Source organism: Eublepharis macularius, chromosome 4, assembly GCF_028583425.1.
Source record: "Eublepharis macularius isolate TG4126 chromosome 4, MPM_Emac_v1.0, whole genome shotgun sequence".
In the NCBI taxonomy this organism is placed as follows: domain Eukaryota; kingdom Metazoa; phylum Chordata; class Lepidosauria; order Squamata; family Eublepharidae; genus Eublepharis; species Eublepharis macularius.
Genome location: NC_072793.1, coordinates 12,655,613 through 12,675,725, shown reverse-complemented (window position 1 = coordinate 12,675,725; position 20,113 = coordinate 12,655,613). Strand labels below are relative to the sequence as shown.

The 20,113-nt window shown below is 45.3% G+C and overlaps 1 protein-coding gene across 5 annotated transcripts; it reads left to right on the top strand.

Moving 5' to 3' along the window:
• NACA (nascent polypeptide associated complex subunit alpha) lies at positions 1 to 19,024 on the top strand. 5 transcript variants are annotated; one of them, XM_054978885.1, is made up of 11 exons: positions 1 to 64; positions 1,447 to 1,518; positions 4,259 to 4,390; positions 6,347 to 6,427; positions 10,793 to 11,023; positions 13,381 to 13,466; positions 14,391 to 14,468; positions 15,225 to 15,371; positions 15,723 to 15,851; positions 17,796 to 17,918; positions 18,901 to 19,024. In XM_054978885.1, exons 2-11 carry the CDS (start codon positions 1,449 to 1,451, stop codon positions 18,913 to 18,915), a joined length of 1,092 nt encoding a protein of 363 aa, XP_054834860.1. In that variant the 5' UTR covers positions 1 to 64; positions 1,447 to 1,448; the 3' UTR covers positions 18,916 to 19,024. The 5 variants fall into 5 exon arrangements, with proteins under 5 accessions (XP_054834860.1, XP_054834859.1, XP_054834861.1 ...); XM_054978884.1 differs by having other exon boundaries at positions 7,535 to 11,023; XM_054978886.1 differs by lacking the exon at positions 6,347 to 6,427.
• The last annotated feature ends 1,089 nt before the right edge of the window (positions 19,025 to 20,113 follow it).

Here is a 20,113-nt window from a genome sequence, read left to right as displayed (position 1 = left end):
GCCGACCTCCCGCCCCTTCTCGCTCTCTTTTGGCCGCCATCTTGCGTCCGCCTCGTCTTCTTCAGTGAGTGTTGTCGTTTCTATCCGTCGCCATCTGCCTCGGGGCCCGTTCCCACGGAGCCGCTGGAGGGCCGCCGAAGCCGGGGAGAGCTGGGGCCTTTCGCCGGGATGTGTCGTGGGCGGGGTTGGGCCGAGGCGGGCTGTTGGGAGCCGGTGACAGCTCCTAGGCTAGGCCGCTTGGGCCCCCGGCCGGCCTCGGGTGGCGGGCCCTTAGGAGAGCCGTTGGTTCGGGGAAGCGTTCACGCAGCGGGGGAAGCCGCGGGGACGCCAGCTCCCGAGGGAGGACGAATGGCTCGTATGAGAGCGGCGCCCTTGCCGCGACTCAAAGGGCCTCTGGTTTAGGGGCCAGCAGCACCCACAGGCCCCTGGGCCGAATCGGCTCGCCTGAGTTGGGCAGGGCGCCGTTTTCTCCCCGCTCACTCCAATCGCTGATGGGGGCAAAAGGTGGCAGCATTGTTTCCCCATTGTTTTGTACTGGTATTCAGGGGTGTATAGGCTCTGAACAGCATCTCATTATCCTGGCTAATAGCAGTTGGCAGATCTTTTCTCCCTGAAACATACCTTGGGTTTCTTCTTGTTTTGAATCCCATTCATATTGCTCACCTACCTTTGTTAAATGAGGGAGTTTATTTATTAAAGCAATGTATTAAATGTATTAATTTGTTAACGTTAAGCGTATTTCTTGTAGATGTCTCTATCACAATCAGGTCACTTTTATTGCTTCTTTACTATTAAACGGAGATAGTTTTTATTGATTTAATGCATTTTTATCCCGTGCTTCCTCCAAGGCATTCAGGACAGCCTATGTGGTGTCCTGCATTTTGTCCTCATAACAAACTCTGTGAAGTAAAATCAAAAAGAGTCCAGTAGCACCTTTAAGACTAACCAATTTTATTGTAGCATAAGCTTTCGAGAATCAAGTTCTCGAAAGCTTATGCTACAATAAAATTGGTTAGTCTTAAAGGTGCTACTGGACTCTTTTTGATTTTGCTACCACAGACTAACACGGCTAACTCCTCTGCATCTGTGAAGTAAGTTTGGCTGAGAGAGTCACCCCGTTAAGTTTCATGACAAATGGGGCTTTGAACTCGGGTCTCCCCAGTTCAAAGTCTACAGGACTGTCAATTTAGCAGAGGCATGAAAAGTCACTTCAGCTGAATATATAAAATATCGAGCTGAACATACATATAAAGAATATTTCAGTTTGACTTAAGCTGGGAAAGTCGTGCTGTAGGAAGAAAGTCATTAAGCTCTTGTTTGGTCTGTAATATGCCTGGATATCCTGATGACAGGGAAGGGTATTTTTTGTTGGATGCCCGGGACAAATCTTTTCACGCTGACAACGCTAGAAACATGGCTGATTTTTTCCCCTTGTCCTTCTCCCAGAAATGCCCGGAGAAGCCACAGAAACAGTCCCAGCAACTGAACAGGAGCTGCCACAGCCTCAGGCTGAGACAGGTGAGTGTTGGCAGTCATTTGTGCATTTTCAGAAAGGATCCTAAAACTCCTCTGTCAGCCAGATGAACTAAGCAGGTAAAACCATTTTGGGAGACAAAAGGTATTAGAACATGCAAGCAATCGACAGTGCTATAACTAAGATACTATTATGTGAACCAGGGAGTCCCCGGTTTAAATTTCACCTCTGCCAGTCAGGTTGCTAGATGGCTTTAGAGATGGCTTGTGGTCTTGGCAGTTCATGTGGAATATTGATCTGCCTCGAGTTGAAAGTCTCACTGAAATAATGTGTGATATACTTCTAACTTTCAGAAGCACTGTGTAATTATTAATTTGCCTAGTTATGATTTTAAATTTGTACTGTCACATCATTACTGAGTTTAGCCTTTTTGAAGTTGGCTGAGTTGTAGGATCTCTGGAATGTAGTAATAATGTGCTTGGAGTGAATCACAAGTTAGATGAACGCTGTTACCCAGCTTTGTTGCGTAGATTTTAGAGTCTCATATGCTTAAGTACTAATCATGTAGTTTCTGATTTATTAGTGTGCTGATTTGCTGTGAGTAACAAAAAACCAGAGAGTGGGTCTTCAGAGCTCTAACCCAAGTCAGGTGCTAGGTACTTGTTGGACGGGTGGTGGACGGGTGGGCCGTGCTTGTTTTAAAGTTCTTGCAGCCATTCTTTCATGGTACTAGCAGGTAAGTATTCAGTGTGTGGAAATTAAGAACGTGGTTTGATCAGTTACAGTCCAGAAAGAAGTTAACATATCTGTGCTGTTGGATTTAAAATCCTCACACTTTCTCTTGTTCAGCGATGCCACTAAAAAAAACGCTTCAGTGATGTGATAGGCTGTTGCAAGTCATGGTTTCAAAGGCATTTCCATCTTCTTTTTCTCCTTTACAGTGTCTGTGAGTGTTACTGAAGTGAGGAGAGAAAGATGATTTGATGAGAATTAAAAGATACTGCTTCATGATGTTTTAAAACCTGTTTGACACCCAGGAATTGCAGGTGTCTAGAATATGACATCCATAGTTACTTTTGTCGCTCTTGTATTTTCTCTCTCGTAGTGGCCACTGTTTAAGATAGGATATGCTGCTTTAGCCTGCCAAATTTTCTGTTGTGTGACTATGAAACCACACAAAGTTCCAGGTTGGTCAGTTCCCAAACTTGGAGCTCTCTTTTAATCAATTCCTTTGAAACTGACTGGATTTCAACCAGTGGTTCTCTCTAACATGATTCCAATTGAATGCAGGAGAAGAAAGCATGCTACCACATGGCTCCAAACCAGAAAGTTGCCAAGTCATGACTCACAGCCATCCAGTGTGCTGCTTATATGAGTGCCTCTTTGGGGTGGATTAGAACTGTGAGCTGGTGTGACACTAGAAACGTTTTGTTGTGTTCTTGGAGCGTATGCGTGTATTCTTTTACATGGGACATTAACTGTCAAATATTGTGCATGTTATATTTCCCAAGTGTCTGTCCTGAAGGTATCATAGATGATGCAGTCCAGTTAGCTAAGGACCTGGCCTTCCTGTGCTGCACTTCTACACTGAGGCTGGGGGCAGGAGATACTGCATGACTGTAACTAAGTCTTTCTTACAAGCATTTGTGCATGGAGATGTTGCTCACTGCATGTCTGCTAGATGCATTGATTTCTGGCCAAGGAATGTGTGAGTTGGACTTAGACAGAACCTACCGTGTTCTGTTGGGTGATGAAATGGCATTGCATAGAAGAATCAGTGATTCCTTCAGACATGCAGCAATGTCTGCTCATTCATCTTGAGGATAGCAAGGTGCTGTTTAGCAGCTCAAATATAAGTCACGTCTATACTGTTTTAGCTTTTCTACTGTCCTGGTGGTGTGTTATCCCAGGGCATTGTTCCACTACTCTTGTTGTCTTGGTAAGGAGGAGTGGTGACAGCAAGTGCCTCTATACACAGCTTGGCAATAAGTGTTGCTGCACTGCAGTGAGTACAGTAAGATGCACAGGGCACAGTGAATGGATTATGCTTTGCTTCAGTTAAGCATTCCTCCTACCTCTTTCTTAAATAGTAGACAAAGGGAATGCACACTGGCATTGCTGGGTCACCTAAATTAAACCTGGGGCTGAGATAGAAGAGAAGACTAGCACTAATATAGCCTCTCCTAATAGAGAACTGCTTAGTGCGTCCACACACTGTCATGTTTGCCAGAATCTAGTATATATGTAGGATGTGAGGCTTCCTATCTTGCCATTTTGAATTCTGGATACCTCTGGGATACAAATCTCTGCCTGTGGCAGCTACAGTTCTTATTTCAGCTGTGCTATCCCATGGTAAGTTAGCTTTATGACAGAGAACTCCACCCTATCAGCTTTTAATATTTGGCATTGCATATCAAAACCAAACATGGGCTAAGTTCATGCCACTACAGCAATGCACGTGCAGAGGGTGAAACACATCATGAGAATAGACGTTCGGGCAGTTTGGTTAGCAAAGTCTGGCTGTTAGCATATCCATTCCTAGTAGTCAGTAGGCAAGATAACTTACATGTTGTATTCCAGACCAGAATAGAAGATTGTTCTGATGCTTTGCACGTGAGGGATAGCTTTGTTAGTCCAGGTGCTATTTGTTTCTGGGCTCCTAAGGATAACTCACATTTCCACACTGTTGGACTGCTACTGCTCTTGGATTTCTGGCCAACCCACGAGGCATGTACGGACTGTTTTTATTGCTGGGTGGTATCTGAACAGTTGACACTATTGCAGTAACTCCACTCCCAGTTCCTGGGGCTCCCATGGAAGTGAAGCTAGCAGCTGAGGAGTCCAAGCCAGCTGCTGCCAAGAATCCTGAAGTGGCAGGCAAGGGTTCTCAAGCTGAGACCGCTCTGGAGCTGTCAGGTAGGTTTCAAGTTAAAACAGCAGGATGGATTTGAAATCGCCACATTCTCTTTGAACATGAATGATTAGAATGATTGAAGACATCCAAAATACCAGCTCAGCTTAAAGTGAGGCCTTGATAGGGCAAGCTGCCACTTAAAGGACTCTGGGGGGGGGGGGGTAAAGTTATAAAAGCCGTCATGGCTAGTGTTTTGGACTAGGATTGGAGAAACCCAGAAGACCTCCACCACTCAGCCGTGAAGCCTTCTAGTTGACATTTGGTCAGTCACTTACAAGCTTCTTGGGAGGATAAAATGGGAGGGTGCCGTTCTGAGCACTGTGGAGGAAGGGTAGGGTAAAAATGAGATGGCTAGATACAAAACATGCATAACTTAGCACAGAGTGTCCATAATTTCCTTCTGGTTGAACGTTCTTCTGTGGATTTTGCAATATAAGTGTGATATTTACTTACGTAAAACATTTCTATGCCACCTTTCTGCCCAAAAAGCAAGTGGACATGAAAACGTTTAAGATATTAAAACAGCATTTAAAACAGTGTTTAGAAAATATTTTAACAATTCGGTAAAAAACATAGAAACACACAACACACCAAAAACAGGGAGGAGGGCCAATAACAGTTAATGGGCGTATGCCAAACAAAACAGAAAAGAAACGGAACGGAACGGCATTTGGGGTGCTTCCGTATCTAGAATTTAGATGGAAGCTATGTGCTTTTGTGGTACAGTTAGAGCATTTCTTGCCTTGCACGTGTTTTAACTATGCTTCACAGTTCAGGTTTTGAGGAACTGTACACTTTCAGTAACATAAATTTCCTGGACACATTCTGAGCCTTTCTCCTACCTTGTTATGAGTTTTGCATTCAGTTTTGATTTTTTTACTTGGATTTTTTACCTGGATTTCTAGTTGCTACCCAAGCACTGCGAAGGAAGTCATGATGCAGTCCTTTAAAATGACTTGTAGTTTCCAGTTGAGTGCCCAACACAAGACAGCTTGTGTGGTGGTTTTCTCCTAGTGTGGCCTTTCCCCCTAGCCTACTCAGTAGGAAATAGGGGGTAGAATCCACAGAAATGAGCTGTTCAGTAGCATAGGTTGTTTTTCTGTAGAGATTAGCGTAGTGTGAGCATTTGTTCAGTTTAGCATTGATGTTATCTTCCCACTATATGTGCTTTGAATTCTGGAAGTTGGCCCAGTCCTGCTGTGAAGCAACACAGGCTATGGTCAGACTAGTGAGAGCCTTCGCATCACACAGTTGTATATCAGCTGAACAGGACAGCGAAGGAAGGTCAGTCCTCTCCAAATTTTTCTCATGTTGCATTGCAAAGGTCACTTCAAAAAAAGTTTTCTGCCCTTGTCTTACAGAGGTATGTCTCTTGCGTATATTATTATTTCCATAGCAAGGTTTCTAAGATTTCATACTGTTTGAACTGCATGTGATAGGAAGCTACTTGTCTGATGCAGTCAGAATCTGCGAGACAAGCGCTCTGCTCTTTGTCCCGTGTGCCTCTGACTTAATTTTACTCTGTTGATGCTCCTTGGAGCAGATGGCAGACTCTCCCAAGTGCACCTACTTACCCTCCTCCTCTCACCGGCTCCAAGTCAGATTGGTAAATAAGTAATTTAAGGCTTTGATAGACTTTTTCTGTAGGGAAGTGATTGGCTGATGCCTTTAACATCTGTTTGGAAGAAAACTGGCATTCCAGTCGTTCATTCCCAAGCCCCAGACCATCTGTGGATGTAGCAAGAAATCTTCCATTAGCAACTTTATTTTAATTCAAGGTCCCACGTAGATTTCATTAACTGCAAGCCTAAAGTGAAAGACATATTAGTTCAAGGACCTGCAATTTTCAATAAACCTAATTTGTCATCTTGGTCAAGCTAAGAGCATAGGTCCTTCTAGGTTGGACGTGCTCGTGGTCTGTTAGTCCGCTCTTTGATGTACTGCTCTTGCTCATTTAGCCCCGGCTGTTCCCACTCTTTCTGCTGGTGCTCCTGAAGCACTCACGGCCTGTTTTTCTCAATCTCCCATTCAAGCGTCAGGTATTTGCTCTTCACCCCAATGTGTGTGTGACTAACAATATTTTGCTGTGCTGTTTTAATGCAGTTACATTAACCATAGGCGGGGTGGGTGTTGATGTTAAGAAATGCCAAGCTTTTAATGAGATTGTATGCAAATTACTCTTTGGGTAATAACTTCTCCCTAAGGTTAGCACGATCAGCATTTGGTAATGTAAGGAAAGCATTATGGATAGATCCCCATGAACAATGTTGAGGGTTGGACTTTGTGGTGCAAATGTTTGTTCTCAAAAGTGGCTACAGAGAGACAATCTATGGTACCTTACACTGTTGTTCCAGGCTTGTGGCATTTTGTGCTTCCAGGGATGAATCTCCCAAGTGCTAGGAAATCAGTACCCTCATATTCCTGTGAAAATGTATGAGACTTGTATTTTTTTGGCCAGGAATCCACAAGCTAAGCCTCGTTACAGCAGAACTTGATGATAATCAAGTCCCACCCTCTGCATATTGGTTGCACTTGGATGTGGAGATGCACGGAAGTTTCTGTTTCAGCAGAAATGTCAGTCTGTGTTTCCAAACTCTGTTTTTGGTCCCAAATTAAACTTTCTGGTGTAGCAGCAGCCTTCAGCACAGGGAACGGAAGCTGTGCTGCAAGACAAATGGCAAGTTAGCGTGGTGCCTCTGTCCTTGTCAGAGCATGTATAATTAATAGACCAAGTGATCAGTTAAATGCCACCAGCCTAGAAGCTGCAACCTGTTTTCTGAGCTGGGATTGAGATACATATATTGATAGTACGTGTTCAGTTGGATATGTGGGTAATAGGATTGGGTTTGTACCAATAGATCCAGCTGAAGAAGGATGGTACCTGGGAGGGGCTTAAGTATGAGGCAGTGCCATGTTTCAGATGGATTAATCCTACATACGTCTTCTTTGAAACATTGGCACTGCCTAAAGAATGTGGATGAGAGAGGGGGAGCAAAAAGACTATGCAGCATTTTGGGCAGCAGGTGTGGCATTTTCTACCCCACAGGTCACTGAGCTGTATTTCCATGTGGGTGTCTCTCGATAACTCATTTTTTCTTCCCCCATGCTTTTCTTTTCATCATTGATTCACTTTTTCTCTCCTTTAGCTGCTGCTGCTTCCCACTCCTCCGTTTCTAGTCCTTCTCACCCTTCCTGTTCATCCCACAAAGCTAACTCTCCCCTTGCTGGGCTTACCCCTTTCAGTACTCCGCTGATGCCTGCCTCACCTGGGCAGTTTTTCTCCCTAGTGGCCACTTCTTCCTCTGTCTCCCCAATGCCAGACAGTTGTGGCCCTCCCTTACCACCGTGTGATCTGACTCCCTCCACTTCCTTGAATCCTACAGGTCTTGTTGCTTCTGCACCAGCTCCGAGTTTTGTGGTGGGACCTCTGGCTTCTCCTCCAGCCCCAGTCATTTCTTCTGAGGTTCTTGGTGCAACTTCTCCAGCCTCTCCTATAAGCCCAGTACTGATGGTCTCCTTCCCTCCTCCAACAACTGCTGCTTCTTCCATCTCCCTTCCTGCAGTCCTGCCCACTTCCTCCACAGCTCCAGATCCTCCCAAAACTCCATCTCTGATTAGTCAGACCCCTTCAGCTGCCCCAGTTTCTCAGCCATCAGCACAGTCTCCTGTTCCAGCTCCTTTCATTCTTCCGGTGGCTCCTGTTTCTCCTCCATTGGCTCCCACTGCTCTGCCTGTCACTCCAAACCCTTTCCCAGCTCCTCCTGCCAGTCCAAAAGACACCGTCACTTCTCACGCTGCTCACAGTCCTGTTTCAGCACCTCATTCTCTGGCCGCAGCCACAGGTCCATGTCTTCCCCAAGTTTTTCCTGCTCCTCCCTCTGCAACACCACTTCCTGCTCTCAGTCCTGGAATCCTTTCTCCAGCTGCTGTTACTCCAGGGGCTCCTGTGACCCTTTCAGATGCTTCGGCATCCACACCCATGAGTTCTACTAACACATTTGTTGCTGCTGTTCCTCTTGCTATGACCACTCCCTGTCCTGTGGCACCTGCAGGGCAGCCTGTGGAGCCTGTTGCTCACCCTGTGAAACCTCTGTTGGCAGCTGTCCCTGGCCCTGTGGTACCTGCTTCCTGCCCCTTGGCCCCTGAAGTGTGCCCTGCTGGTAAACCATTGGCATCTATGAAACTTGCTTCTCCATCAGCAGTTACATCTGCCCCTGTAGCCCCAGCAGTACCCTCTTCTAGTACTGTGGCAACTGCTTCCCAACTTGACACTCCTCCTTTGGCATCTGCTTCTTCTGAAGCACCTCCCGTGGCACCAGGAATGCCTGGATCTAAATCAATAGCAGTTGCAGCATGCCCTGTGACATCTACTTCTTGCTCCATGGACCCCATAGTTACCAACAAGATATCTGCTTCCCATCCAATAACACCTACTACCTGCCCTCTGGCATTGACTGGTCCTGCTCCTGTAATCCCAGCAGGGCCTGCTCCTATACCTTCTGCTCCTGCAGTATCACCTGTGATGCCTGCCCCTCTTTTGACACCTATGTCTGGCCCTGTAGTTCCAGCAGTGCTTGCTTCTAGTCCTCTGCTGCCTGCTACCCTATCTGTAGCAACTGCTTCTGGCCCTGTAACTGCTCCTTTGGCCCCAGCAGCACCTGCTCCTAGACCTTTAGTAACTACATCTGGCCCCATAGCTCAACCAGTACTGCTGCCTCCTAGTTCTGTGGCACCTGCTTCTGGTCCTATAGCTCCTCCTGAGGCCCCAGAAGGACCCGCTTCAACACTAGCGGCATCTGCAGTATCATCTGTGAAGCCTGCTTCTTCCTTGGCGCCTATTTCTGGCCCTCCAGAAAAAATAGCACCTGCTTTTAGCTCTGTGAAGCTGACTTGTGACCCTGTAGCCCCACCTGAGCCTACTCCTAAACCAGTGACCCCTTCAATGAAGCCTGCTTCTCCTTTGGCACTTGCTTCAGGCCCTATGGCCCCCCCTGTGGCTCCTGCAGCTTGCCCCATGGCTCCAGCAACACCTGCTTCTCAACCTGTAGGCTCTGCAGTTACCCCGGTTTCACCAGTGACCCTCCCTGGGCCTCCTCCTTTCACACCAATCTGTAAACCTCTGGCGTCTGCACTGGTGGCCCCAGCAGCACCTGCTCCTAGACCTTTGGCAGCTACATCTGGCCCCATAGCCCCACCAGTAATGCTGCCTCCTAGTTCTGTGGCACCTGTTTCTGGACCTATAGCTCCTCCTGAGGCCCTGGCAGGACCTGCTTCTAAGGACATGGCAGGACCTGCTTCAATACCAGTGGCACCTGCAGTAACATCTGTGAAGCCGGCTGCTCCCAAGACACCTGTTTCTGATCCTGTAGCAAAATTAGTGCCTGCTTCTAGTACTGTGGAGCCTTCTTTTGGCCCCGTGGCCTCGTCAGGGCTCACTCCTACATCACTGAAGACTGTGTCTCCTTTGGCACCTTCTGATCCGGTGGCCACAGTAGGGCCTGCTCCTACATCACCACCCTCATCAGTGCCATCCGTGAAACTCACTTCTTCCAAATCACCTATTTCTGGCCCTGTAGAAAAGGCAGCACCTGTTTCTAACTCTGTAGTGCCTACTTGTGACCCTGGGTCTCCTCCATCTGGGCCTACTCCTACACCATTGACCCCTGCAACGAAGCCCGCTTCTCCTTTGGCGCTTGCGTCAGGCCCCATGGCCCTCCCTGTGGCACCTACAGCCTGCCCAGCAATGGCTGCTTCTCAGCCTATAGCCCTCGCAATTACTCCTGTTTCACCAAATTCTCTCCCCGTGTCTCCTGCTCTCCTGCCAGCCTCTGACCCTCTGACCACTCCCTTGGCAACCCCGGTAGTGCCTGCTGGTAGTGCTGGGCCCTCTGTGATACCTGATCCTGTGGCCCCTGCGGCTTTTGCTGCTAGCCCAAGGGCTGCATCTGTGGTCTCTTCTGTGACCCCCGCCACGCCTCCTCAGCCTCTTGCCATCCCTGCTGCTGGCCCAGTATCCTCTCCAGTAGCACCTGTTACCTCTCCTTCTGCCCGTGTGACCAGGAGTCCTCCAGTGGCTTCTGCTGTATCATCTGCTGGCTCACATGCCCCTCCTCCCCTTATTCCAATAACGCCTGGACCTATTTCTGCCACCAAACCATCCGCTGTCTCTGTGGCCTCAGCCTCGAATCTGTCCCAGACTCCTGCAGTCCCCTCTGTGGCGAATGTGGAACGTCCACAGGAAACAGTCTCTCTGCCGCCTGCATTTGTTGACATACCTGTTTCTGCCTCAGCAGCAAATAATCTCTCCCAGCCTGCTTCCCCTGCACCTCTTTCCCCTGTGAAAAAGCTAACACCCTCCTCTGCACTTCCTAAGCCATTACCAGTTTCATCCCCATCTGATCTAGCACCTGAAGTGTCACCCAAACCCTCCACCCCTGCCTCTGCTGTCATCGAAGACGACGAACTACCACCTTTGATCCCTCCAGAGGCGCCTTCTGGGGAGCCACCTCTGCAACCAGTCCTGGTGAATTTCTCTCCCAAACCAGCTGTGGCCCTTGCAGAGGCCCCAGCTGCTCCTACTACTGCTGCTCCTCCTCCTCTTCCTGCCAAACAGCCTGTCCTGAAGAATGACAAGGGTATTTGCCTCCTCTGTTTGCTGTGTGCATGGATATCACCAGTTGCTCACTGAATACTAATCTCACTATTCAGGAAGGGGCTTTGAGGCCCCACTCGTGCCCTTTGCTTTGTTTGTTAGCCTAGAAAAGTAACACATAGAAGTGAATGTAACTAAGTGAAAGTCCTGTATGTAACTAAGTGAAAGTCCCAGCTGAGCTGTAACTAGTCATGGTCGAAGCTAGTTGAAGGCTCCTTTGTGCTGAGGGGATGAGATTTATGATATCGGAGTGTGTCCCATGAATGAGAGAGTTGGTGTACATACACACACACTGAGCATGTTGTGAGTGTCTTCTAGAGAATGTGATACCAAGCCTTGCCTCAGCTGGAATTTCTCAAATAGCACTAACCTAAAAACTCTAATCACCGTCTTCTGTAGCACCTGCTGTCCTCTCTGCCCACTCTTCCAATCCTTGTACTTATTATGTGATTGAATAGCCAGTAGTTTTTGTTGGCTGTTTTAAGCATAATGGACATAGACCTAGCATGTGGTGGTGCCATTTAGCTTTCTGTGTTTATGATGTAACATTTTTCTCAAGTTCTGGGGAAATAAATTGCTATTGAACATTGACATCCCTCCTCCAGTCTTAGCGTGCATTGTCTGTAATTGCACTTGAGACTCAGAGCTAAACCACACGAGACAAATTACACGAGGACGCTCAAGTGAAGGGAGACGCAATGTTAGCTGGGAAGTGCAGTTTGAATCTGCAGAGCTGGATCGCTCCTCAGAGGGTTTGTTAATTTCACCTCTCTACAGAGCCAGCAAAGAGAGTTCCTCAGAGGGTTTGTTAATAATTGACTGAGCCTTCCCAGAGGCAAAGAGGAAATTAACAAACCCTCTGAAGAGTGTCTTTGCCAGCTCTGTAGAGAGGTGAAATTAACAAACTCTCTGAGGAGCCAGCTAGCCCACTCTGTAGAGAGATTCAAACTACGCTTCCCAGGTCTCCCATCACTTGAGTGTCCTTGTGTAATTTGTCTCATGTGGTTTAGCTCTCAGGAGTGTTTCTCGGTCTTGGTAGGAGCTTTCCTCTTGAATTCACATTGAACAAGATGCATGTTGAGTATTGCGCTTGGGCATCCACCAGAGATCAGAAACAAGTTTGTCGTTCTTTGCAGTCACCAGTCCCCTAATAATGTACTCTGATGCATATAAATTGGCAGTAATCCATGAAGACACAGGTGTAGGTAGGCGGCATCCAGAGATGCTTGTCTTGTAATGAAGAAGAGGAGGGAGTCTTGAGGGGGGGGGGTTGGGGTACTGTCTGAAAAACTCTGAGATGAACTTAGTTCTCAGCTTGTAGTGAAACATATCCAAGTCATGGTTATGAATCTGAGCTTTTAAAATCTATGCCTTTTTGTTACTTTAAATGGGAAGAGAATTAAATATTGCATCATGTAGTCCTTGCAAGCTTGAACCTCGGTCGTGGTGTCGCAAAACCTCTTGTCAGTAGACCAACCATTCATGTACTCCCTCCTCCCCCCTGCTCCTGGATTTAATCCTCTGTTCTGTAGTTTACTATCACAGATAAATCACGTTTAGCTCTGAACGGGTTAACAAAACTTGATTTAGAGGTATTCCTGGTTACAGTCTTCTGTTCTTGCTTGCCAATTCATGGATTAGCTCTCAGGTAATAATTTGAATTGAGCTGGCGTGTAGCTGCCACTCTCCTTGTTGCTGAACTGCCTGTTCAGTGCAGAGGTGAAGTCTTAATCCTATGAATGCAAGCAAAGCTCTGCTTCTAGGTGGTTTTCGCTTCCAAGGTGTTTGTAAGCTTTGCCTCCCAATGGTATACACTTTCACGTTAGTCTTCCTTCCCACTGGCTAGCTTTTAAAACACCTGCTGCTCTGAAGTTTTCCCTTTTGCCTGTCTCCTTTTCTCTTACATGCCCCTCTGCCATCACACATCTACTGATAACTTCAGGCAGTGTCTCTCCGTTTATCTGTCTCAGCCACAGATTATACACACACCATTTAGCAGCCAAGGCTCAATGAGCCCAGATCACCAGACTTTCCCTTATTACTTCTCAGTTTTAAGCCATCGTTATAAGAAGTCCAAATGCTTGCTTGATTTTAGGCTGTGTTCTTTTTGTGTCTGTTACTGTTGCCTTGTTACTGATCTTGGGAATACTAAACTTCTTTAGTAATGTATGAATCTAAACTTCTTTGGCTTGACATTAGTTTTTAATTTGCATTGCCATAGAAAAGGAGCAAAACATACCATGTGACCAAGTGGCAAAGCCTGTCATGTTTTGCCTGGACCTGCCTGCCACTCCCAGCAGAAACCAAGTTGGAAAAAATGATGCTTCTTTGTTTCTTTAGGTTCCGGGACAGAATCCGACAGTGATGAATCAGTGCCAGAACTTGAAGAACAAGACTCCACACAGGCCACAACGCAGCAGGCACAGGTGAAAGGCTTGGGGACAAGACAGAGGGCGAACCACAGTGGGTTGTGTACAGTGGGACCAGAGATCTTGGAGCAGACTTAACCATCTCCAAATAACCTCAGCCAGGGTGTTCCCTGCTCTGTGGGATTTCTAGCTATTTGCATACAAGCATTGTGCATTGACACACGGAAACTCCTAGGATTTATCTGTACCGTGGTATGTAGTGCTGACAGTGGCTAGGTAGTTAAAGAGGAGTGGGGCCAGTAATTCTGTGCTGAAAATCCCAAGTCCAAGACTACAAAGAACAAATCTCATGTTTGTTAGAATTGTGCCTCAACACTTAATTGCATGTTGTTGGGAGGAATTAGGATTTTGTATTGCAAATGTACAAAAAGGTGGTTTTTTGTGGGGCAGTAGGAAATGGAAATACATCTATAAGCCTGGGATTAGATGCACTCAGGGCAGTTACTTTAACCCATTCAGACAGAAGGATAGAGGTGGGTAAAATGATAAGAATCCTACCCTTGATCGCCAATCTTTTTTTAAAAAATTAAAATTTTAAATTGACATTGCTTCCAGAAAGCACTCATTGCCAAAGGAAAATAATTCCAAAATCAAAGAGCAGCTCAGACAATGTCTGTGAATATTTTTTTAGAATAGATAACCTGCAGAATAGATGATAATATACTACCAGAGGGTTCCCAGTTGATCTTGAAAAATGTGCTGGAACACAAACTGGAGCCATCTCTTCACATGCTTGCAAATCCTTGTTTTTCATGTTTGAGTTTAGAGGAGTGCTCCGTGCATGCATACTCCTAAGCCTGCAAAATATAAGTCAGTTCTCTAATTTCCACTTGAGAAAGAAGATTTCACAGATGCAGATGTATTTTGCTGTGCCTTTCTGATATGGTTCCCTTTAATCTTCTTGCATGTCTTTTCTGGCAGCTTGCAGCAGCAGCTGAAATAGATGAAGAACCAGTTAGCAAAGCAAAACAGAGCCGGAGTGAAAAGAAAGCACGGAAGGTAAAATTAAGTTAATGGAAGTGTTAATCAACAAAATCCCTTCTGGATTTGGCCAGGAAAGGCTTATAGTTACTTAAGCTATTTATTCTCATGCATCCTTAGATTTAATTTTTTCAAGCATGTCCCTTGAAGAAACTTTCACAAGGTTCGTGAGGCGGCTCCCTTGCGTTCAATCAGCAAGATGGAGGGAGATTGTTCCAAGTTCCCATGTCTGTCTGTCATTTTTGAAACAGCATCCTAATTTGGCAGAAGCAGTTGAAGGAGGAGCCAGGATTAGTGGCAGAGCCAGGAATCTATCCACATTCTTCTCTTCTGTTTCTCTTGTCCTTCCATAAAAGCTAGTAGGCAACCGGGAAGTTCTCCAGAGTGTCACAAAAGATACATAATGGCATTAATATTTTAATGCAGATCGAATCCTACCATATTTTGTGCCTGATGATTTGTCATCAGTGGAATTCTATGTCTAGTGAAGATGTATTTTGACCAAAGTCAGGACATGCTGTGTTTGTTTCTACGAGAGTGTCTTTATTTTACCAGAGCAGCTGAAGAATAGCATAGCTGGAATCAGACTAGTTGCTTTGGTCTTTCTTCCATGCATCTTCCCTCTCAGAATTTTTTATCAGTACAAAATTGCTTCTTTTGCATTACCAGTGGAGATTAACAACTGGGAGTAATACTTTGTCATGAACACTGGAAAACAGAATTCCAGTGGGCTATTTTAAGTTTAATGGTTTATCTTCTCCATTTGCTTTTAAGGCAATGTCCAAGCTTGGCCTTCGTCAGGTCACAGGGGTAACCAGAGTTACTATCCGGAAGTCCAAGAACATCTTGTTTGTCATCACGAAGCCAGATGTATACAAAAGTCCTGCGTCAGATACCTATATTGTCTTCGGTGAGGCAAAGGTGAGCTGAAGCTAGGAAGGCTTGGCAGGATGGACTGAACCTGGTTTTTTGCAGTAACAGAGCAGTTTTGCTCTCCAGCCAAATGTTCAGTTACAGTTTGACAAAGACAAAGCTGCACTAAGGCAGCTTTCTTGCTTTGGGAGGGTATGTGATACAGGGGTAGGGGGTAAGTGACTGGGTTCTGAAACTTCATTGAGGGCCAGAGGGTTGTCTTGCTGGAAAAGCTGCAGTTCAAGTACTTCTAGAGCATGTGGACACCTTTATCTGTTTGCCTTGCTCATTGCTTCTCATGGTGTAAGCGTAAGCTACGCAACCACCCATACCTCTTTTCTTCTCATCTGACCCTATCAGATTGAAGATCTATCACAGCAAGCGCAGCTGGCTGCTGCTGAGAAATTTAAAGTGCAAGGAGAAGCCGTTTCAAATATTCAGGAAAACACACAGACTCCCACTGTACAAGAGGAGAGCGAAGAAGAGGAGGTACGTAGCACCCCTTGTGTCTTATGTGAGCCCTTAATTAAGTACTTGCAATTGGTAGTCTTCCTTGTCAGTATCCTCATTTCCTGTTTGAATCTTCAGTCTCCTGCTGGTCCTTGAGCTGTTTTCCAGCTCTTCCCGTTTTTTCAGTTGGGAATAGGGGAACTAAGCATGCTCCCAGGTGAACACCTCAGAATCATTCCCGAATCACTAGATAAATTCTGCATGCGTGCAAATAAGGGAGCCAGTTGTTGTCTCATTATGTGATGAAACTGAGAGAAAGTGAAACAGATTCAGTGGGTGCATTTCTGATACAGGAATCTATTTCATTAGTTGTCATGCATTCCTTACAAACTCCTAGGGACAGTAATTGTACTGGGGCTTGGAATACCTTGCCCCCTGTGGAATGACCTAGCACACAGTTAGCAGGCTAACAAGAGGGAACAACTGTCAGAAGTAATTCTTAACCACTCCAAGTTTGCATTTTACCAGCAACATTATTAGGCTTGCACATTTCACTGCAGGCAGGCCATTTGTTTGCCACTCAGGTGAACAGAAATAAGTAACCCCAGTATCTGCCAGGGCCAGACCAAGGTGTATTTAAACTCTGAGCAGGTATAGTAAGCAGGCTTGCTTCCTGGCCTGCTACATTTTTTGCGCTGCTTAATCTGAAGTGTGCACATATCTGGCAATGCAAAATTCACTGTAAATAATAAGGGAATATGTTTAGGGCTGGATTTCTTTTATGCAGCCATGTCTGTAGACGTAAGGTGATTCCGCACTAGTGGTTTTCCGCTGTTCAGCTTCCAAATGACCTCGATTTTTCTTTGTGTTTCCACACGTGGGAAGGCAATCTTAGCAGCAGCTTCAAAGTCATTGCAGGTTTTGTCCAGTTTTTTTCCATCCTGCTTTTCCCTGACTTATTTGTCTATTCGCAGCAGATTAGGGATTTTAATCATGCAAAATTCTTTATCCGATGTTCTCCCCACCCTTGCCCTTCTCTCTCACCCTTCGAATCAACTTAATTTGATTGGCCAATCATGTTTTCTAAGCCACACCCACTACCTTTCCCTTCCCCTCGTTTTTTTTTTTAAATTTATAAAAAAACGTTGCAACGTTTCTACAAGTCTATGCAGAAACATATCCGGTGTCATGTAAGGACAGCTGACCAATAACGGGTCCGTTTTTCAACGTGCCAGATTTGTTACTTGTTGCTCGCTGACAGCTGAAAGCTTCTGAGGCAGAGGGAAAGCGGGGTCATTGGTAACAATTTTCTCTCCAAATGGCAATAACCAATACTCATTCCACGATATTGGTGGGAAATGTTCTGACCTATCAAATGTATTTGTTTGATGCATCGTTTATATGTAGCAACGTTTTTGGGGCGGGGGGGGGAGAATTAAAAAAAATGATGAAGACGCACATCTGTCTACACTTGCCCCAGGAAAAGCAGTGACGAATCGATTTTTATACTGGCAAATTCCGCACAACGGACTTTGAGCATGATGAAATGAAATGTCAATGCGAAACAAAAGCCTTAATGTGGAATTGGGGAGCGGTGAATTCGTACGATTCCACTGCAGCATGTCTGCTCAGAAAGTCTGATCAAAATCGATCATGCGGAATCCCCCGTAGTTTTCAAATACTAGTGAAAAATGCTTCTGATTTGTGCCCCTATTTAATACAAATACTCCACTCCACTGAGTTTCCTGTCCTCCTCACACTCTTCCAAGTGTTGCAATAAGGTCACATAGTACTGATGGAATTTCTGTCTGACAAATGGCAGCATGAGATTTTCCAAGCTTGCCAGTATGTGTGGGGCAATGACCTGGATTTCATTGAAAATCTATAGGTTGAATGAACATTTGATCATGCCACTTCCTGCTGCTCAGCAGAAACAGGCTTAAACAGCTGGTCCAAGAAATAAATCATTCTCTTCCCATCCAGGTTGACGAGACTGGTGTTGAGGTGAAAGACATCGAGTTAGTTATGTCCCAAGCGAATGTTTCCCGGGCAAAAGCCGTCCGTGCCCTAAAGAATAACAGTAATGATATCGTAAATGCTATTATGGTAAGTTTTGAATTAAGTGGCTTTTTTTTTTACTTGGCCAGTGTACCTGGACCAGGAGAATATATGTAAAATTGGCGTTTTACTTGATAATTTCATTGAATAATCGGCTGCTTTAAACACACTTATTTTGTTCTCTGTCTCCTCCTGTTGCTTAAAAGCAGAAAGCCAAAGCATTGTGACAAGAAGACAGAAGAGAAAATAAGTAACCTAATTCAGTTATTTAACTGCCTTTGTTAAACACTGAAAGAATGCCTAAAAATGTGCTGCTTCCAGCATTACATTTTTAACACTCGGGTAAACATTGCTTAAGAAGAGTTATTGTGCTGATTCAGCGCAATGACATCGATTTGGCTAACTGGCTCCTTGCCTTTTTGCCAAATGTCTGTCAAATAGCTAGGTTGTCTTTCGCAATGGTATTTGCAGATGGTGGGTGAGAGGAAGAGGTTAAAGATGCACTTCTGCTTCTCTGTCCAAGTGGGTAGCAGTGTACAACATTGTTCTAGAATGTAAGGTAAAGAGAGTTTAAGGCCATGTGTGTTCTGCAAACAGTTCTAACTACCATGACTTAGATTTGCAAAGAAGCTGCGAGGTGTCTTACTAGAGATAGGCAGTCTCCTTACAAAACTACAGTTCCCAAGATCCTTGGGAGCAGGAAGATTTGTGATAGTCGGACTGCTTCAAGCTTACATTTCCTTTGGATGCACATTAGTGCAACTGTGCTCAATGTTGTATCCTAGGCAACTTGGGAACCAGGCAGTTTCTTTGCTTTCTCCTCGTCTGATCACCTTATCTCCAGCTAGAATTACAACCTCTCTGTTCTCCATCCTCTATCTGAAATCACAGGAAGCCATAACAATAGTCCCCAAGGTCATTTGGCTGTTAAGCATAGGTAAACAAGCTGCCTGGATTGCAGTAGAAAAGACCCAGCACCTAGGGATGAAGAGAGTTTTTAATGCTTCTTTTTCTTTCTTTTTTTCCCCAGGAATTGACGATGTAACCACACAGAAAGGGGAACCTTTTTGGTGTTTCAGAGGAAAGTAAATTGCAGCTAAATTCAAAATTTGTACTATTTCTATCAGTTAATAAAAGTTGTGGTTTAAAAGGTTCATACTTTTGTTTTTTGTTTCTCTACAAGAATTTGGACATCAGTAAATTAAAGTTTTACTTTTATCGATATTCCAGGTCTGACCTCGCTGTTAATTCTTTGAAAGCTTGCCAACCAACTTGAGTGCCAGAGGCTTGGCATGAATGGTTCTTATATAGGCAGTGTGTCTGTGTGAACTTTTGTTTCTGGCTCTGAAAAGCTACTGCTGTCATAAATCCCGTGCTAGTGCTTGCAGTATAGAAATTTCTTGTTAAAGATCTCTGTTTAACTCTGCTTGTGTCTCTCATGCTGAGCAGGGTTTTTTTTCAGCAGGAACGCTGTGGAACGGAGTTCCGGAACCTCTTGAAAATAGTCACATGGCTGGTGGCCCCGCCCCCTGATCGCCAGACAGAGGGGGGTCGAGATTGCCCTCCGCGCCGCTTAGCTTAGCGGCGCGGAGGGCAATCTCAACTCCCCTCTGTCTGGAGATCAGGGGGCGGGGCCACCAGCCATATAACGTTTTCTCCAAGGGCAACCCGCTGAGTTCCACCACCTCTTTTCCCAGAAAAAAAGCCCTGATGCTGAGAGTAATCTCATGAGAAACGTTTTGTCCTTCAGCTTTGCCACAGGTTCAGAAGTTCTGGTTGACGTGACTCCCCTTCACTAAAGCTACCTCATATTTGGACTCTTCATATAGTTCCATTACCAACAGCAGAATAACTCCATTCTTTAAAATTCTTTAATTTTGCCTATTTTCTGTTGATTTAGTTATCTGATGATGAGACCTAAAAATCTTTCCCTTTAGTGGGGAAAGTAGCTTGGAAAGGTAATTTTTAAAGGGAAAAGGTAGAAGAGGCAAGCATACGTCCCCTTACTGTTCATATCTTCATGATTAAAGCCATGCCTCGGGAGGTTGCAGTACAAAACCACAAGGCAGAGAATACATACAAATGCATATGATACGTAGTTTGAGAGTATGTGACACAACTTGAGTCGAGGGAGAGAAAATGCCTGTGTGTCTCAGGTGTGGGAGAAATAGCTGTCTATTTGATAAAAATACAATGTGTTTGCCCAAAGGCTACTTTAAAATGGGTACTAAGCCTCACAGTCT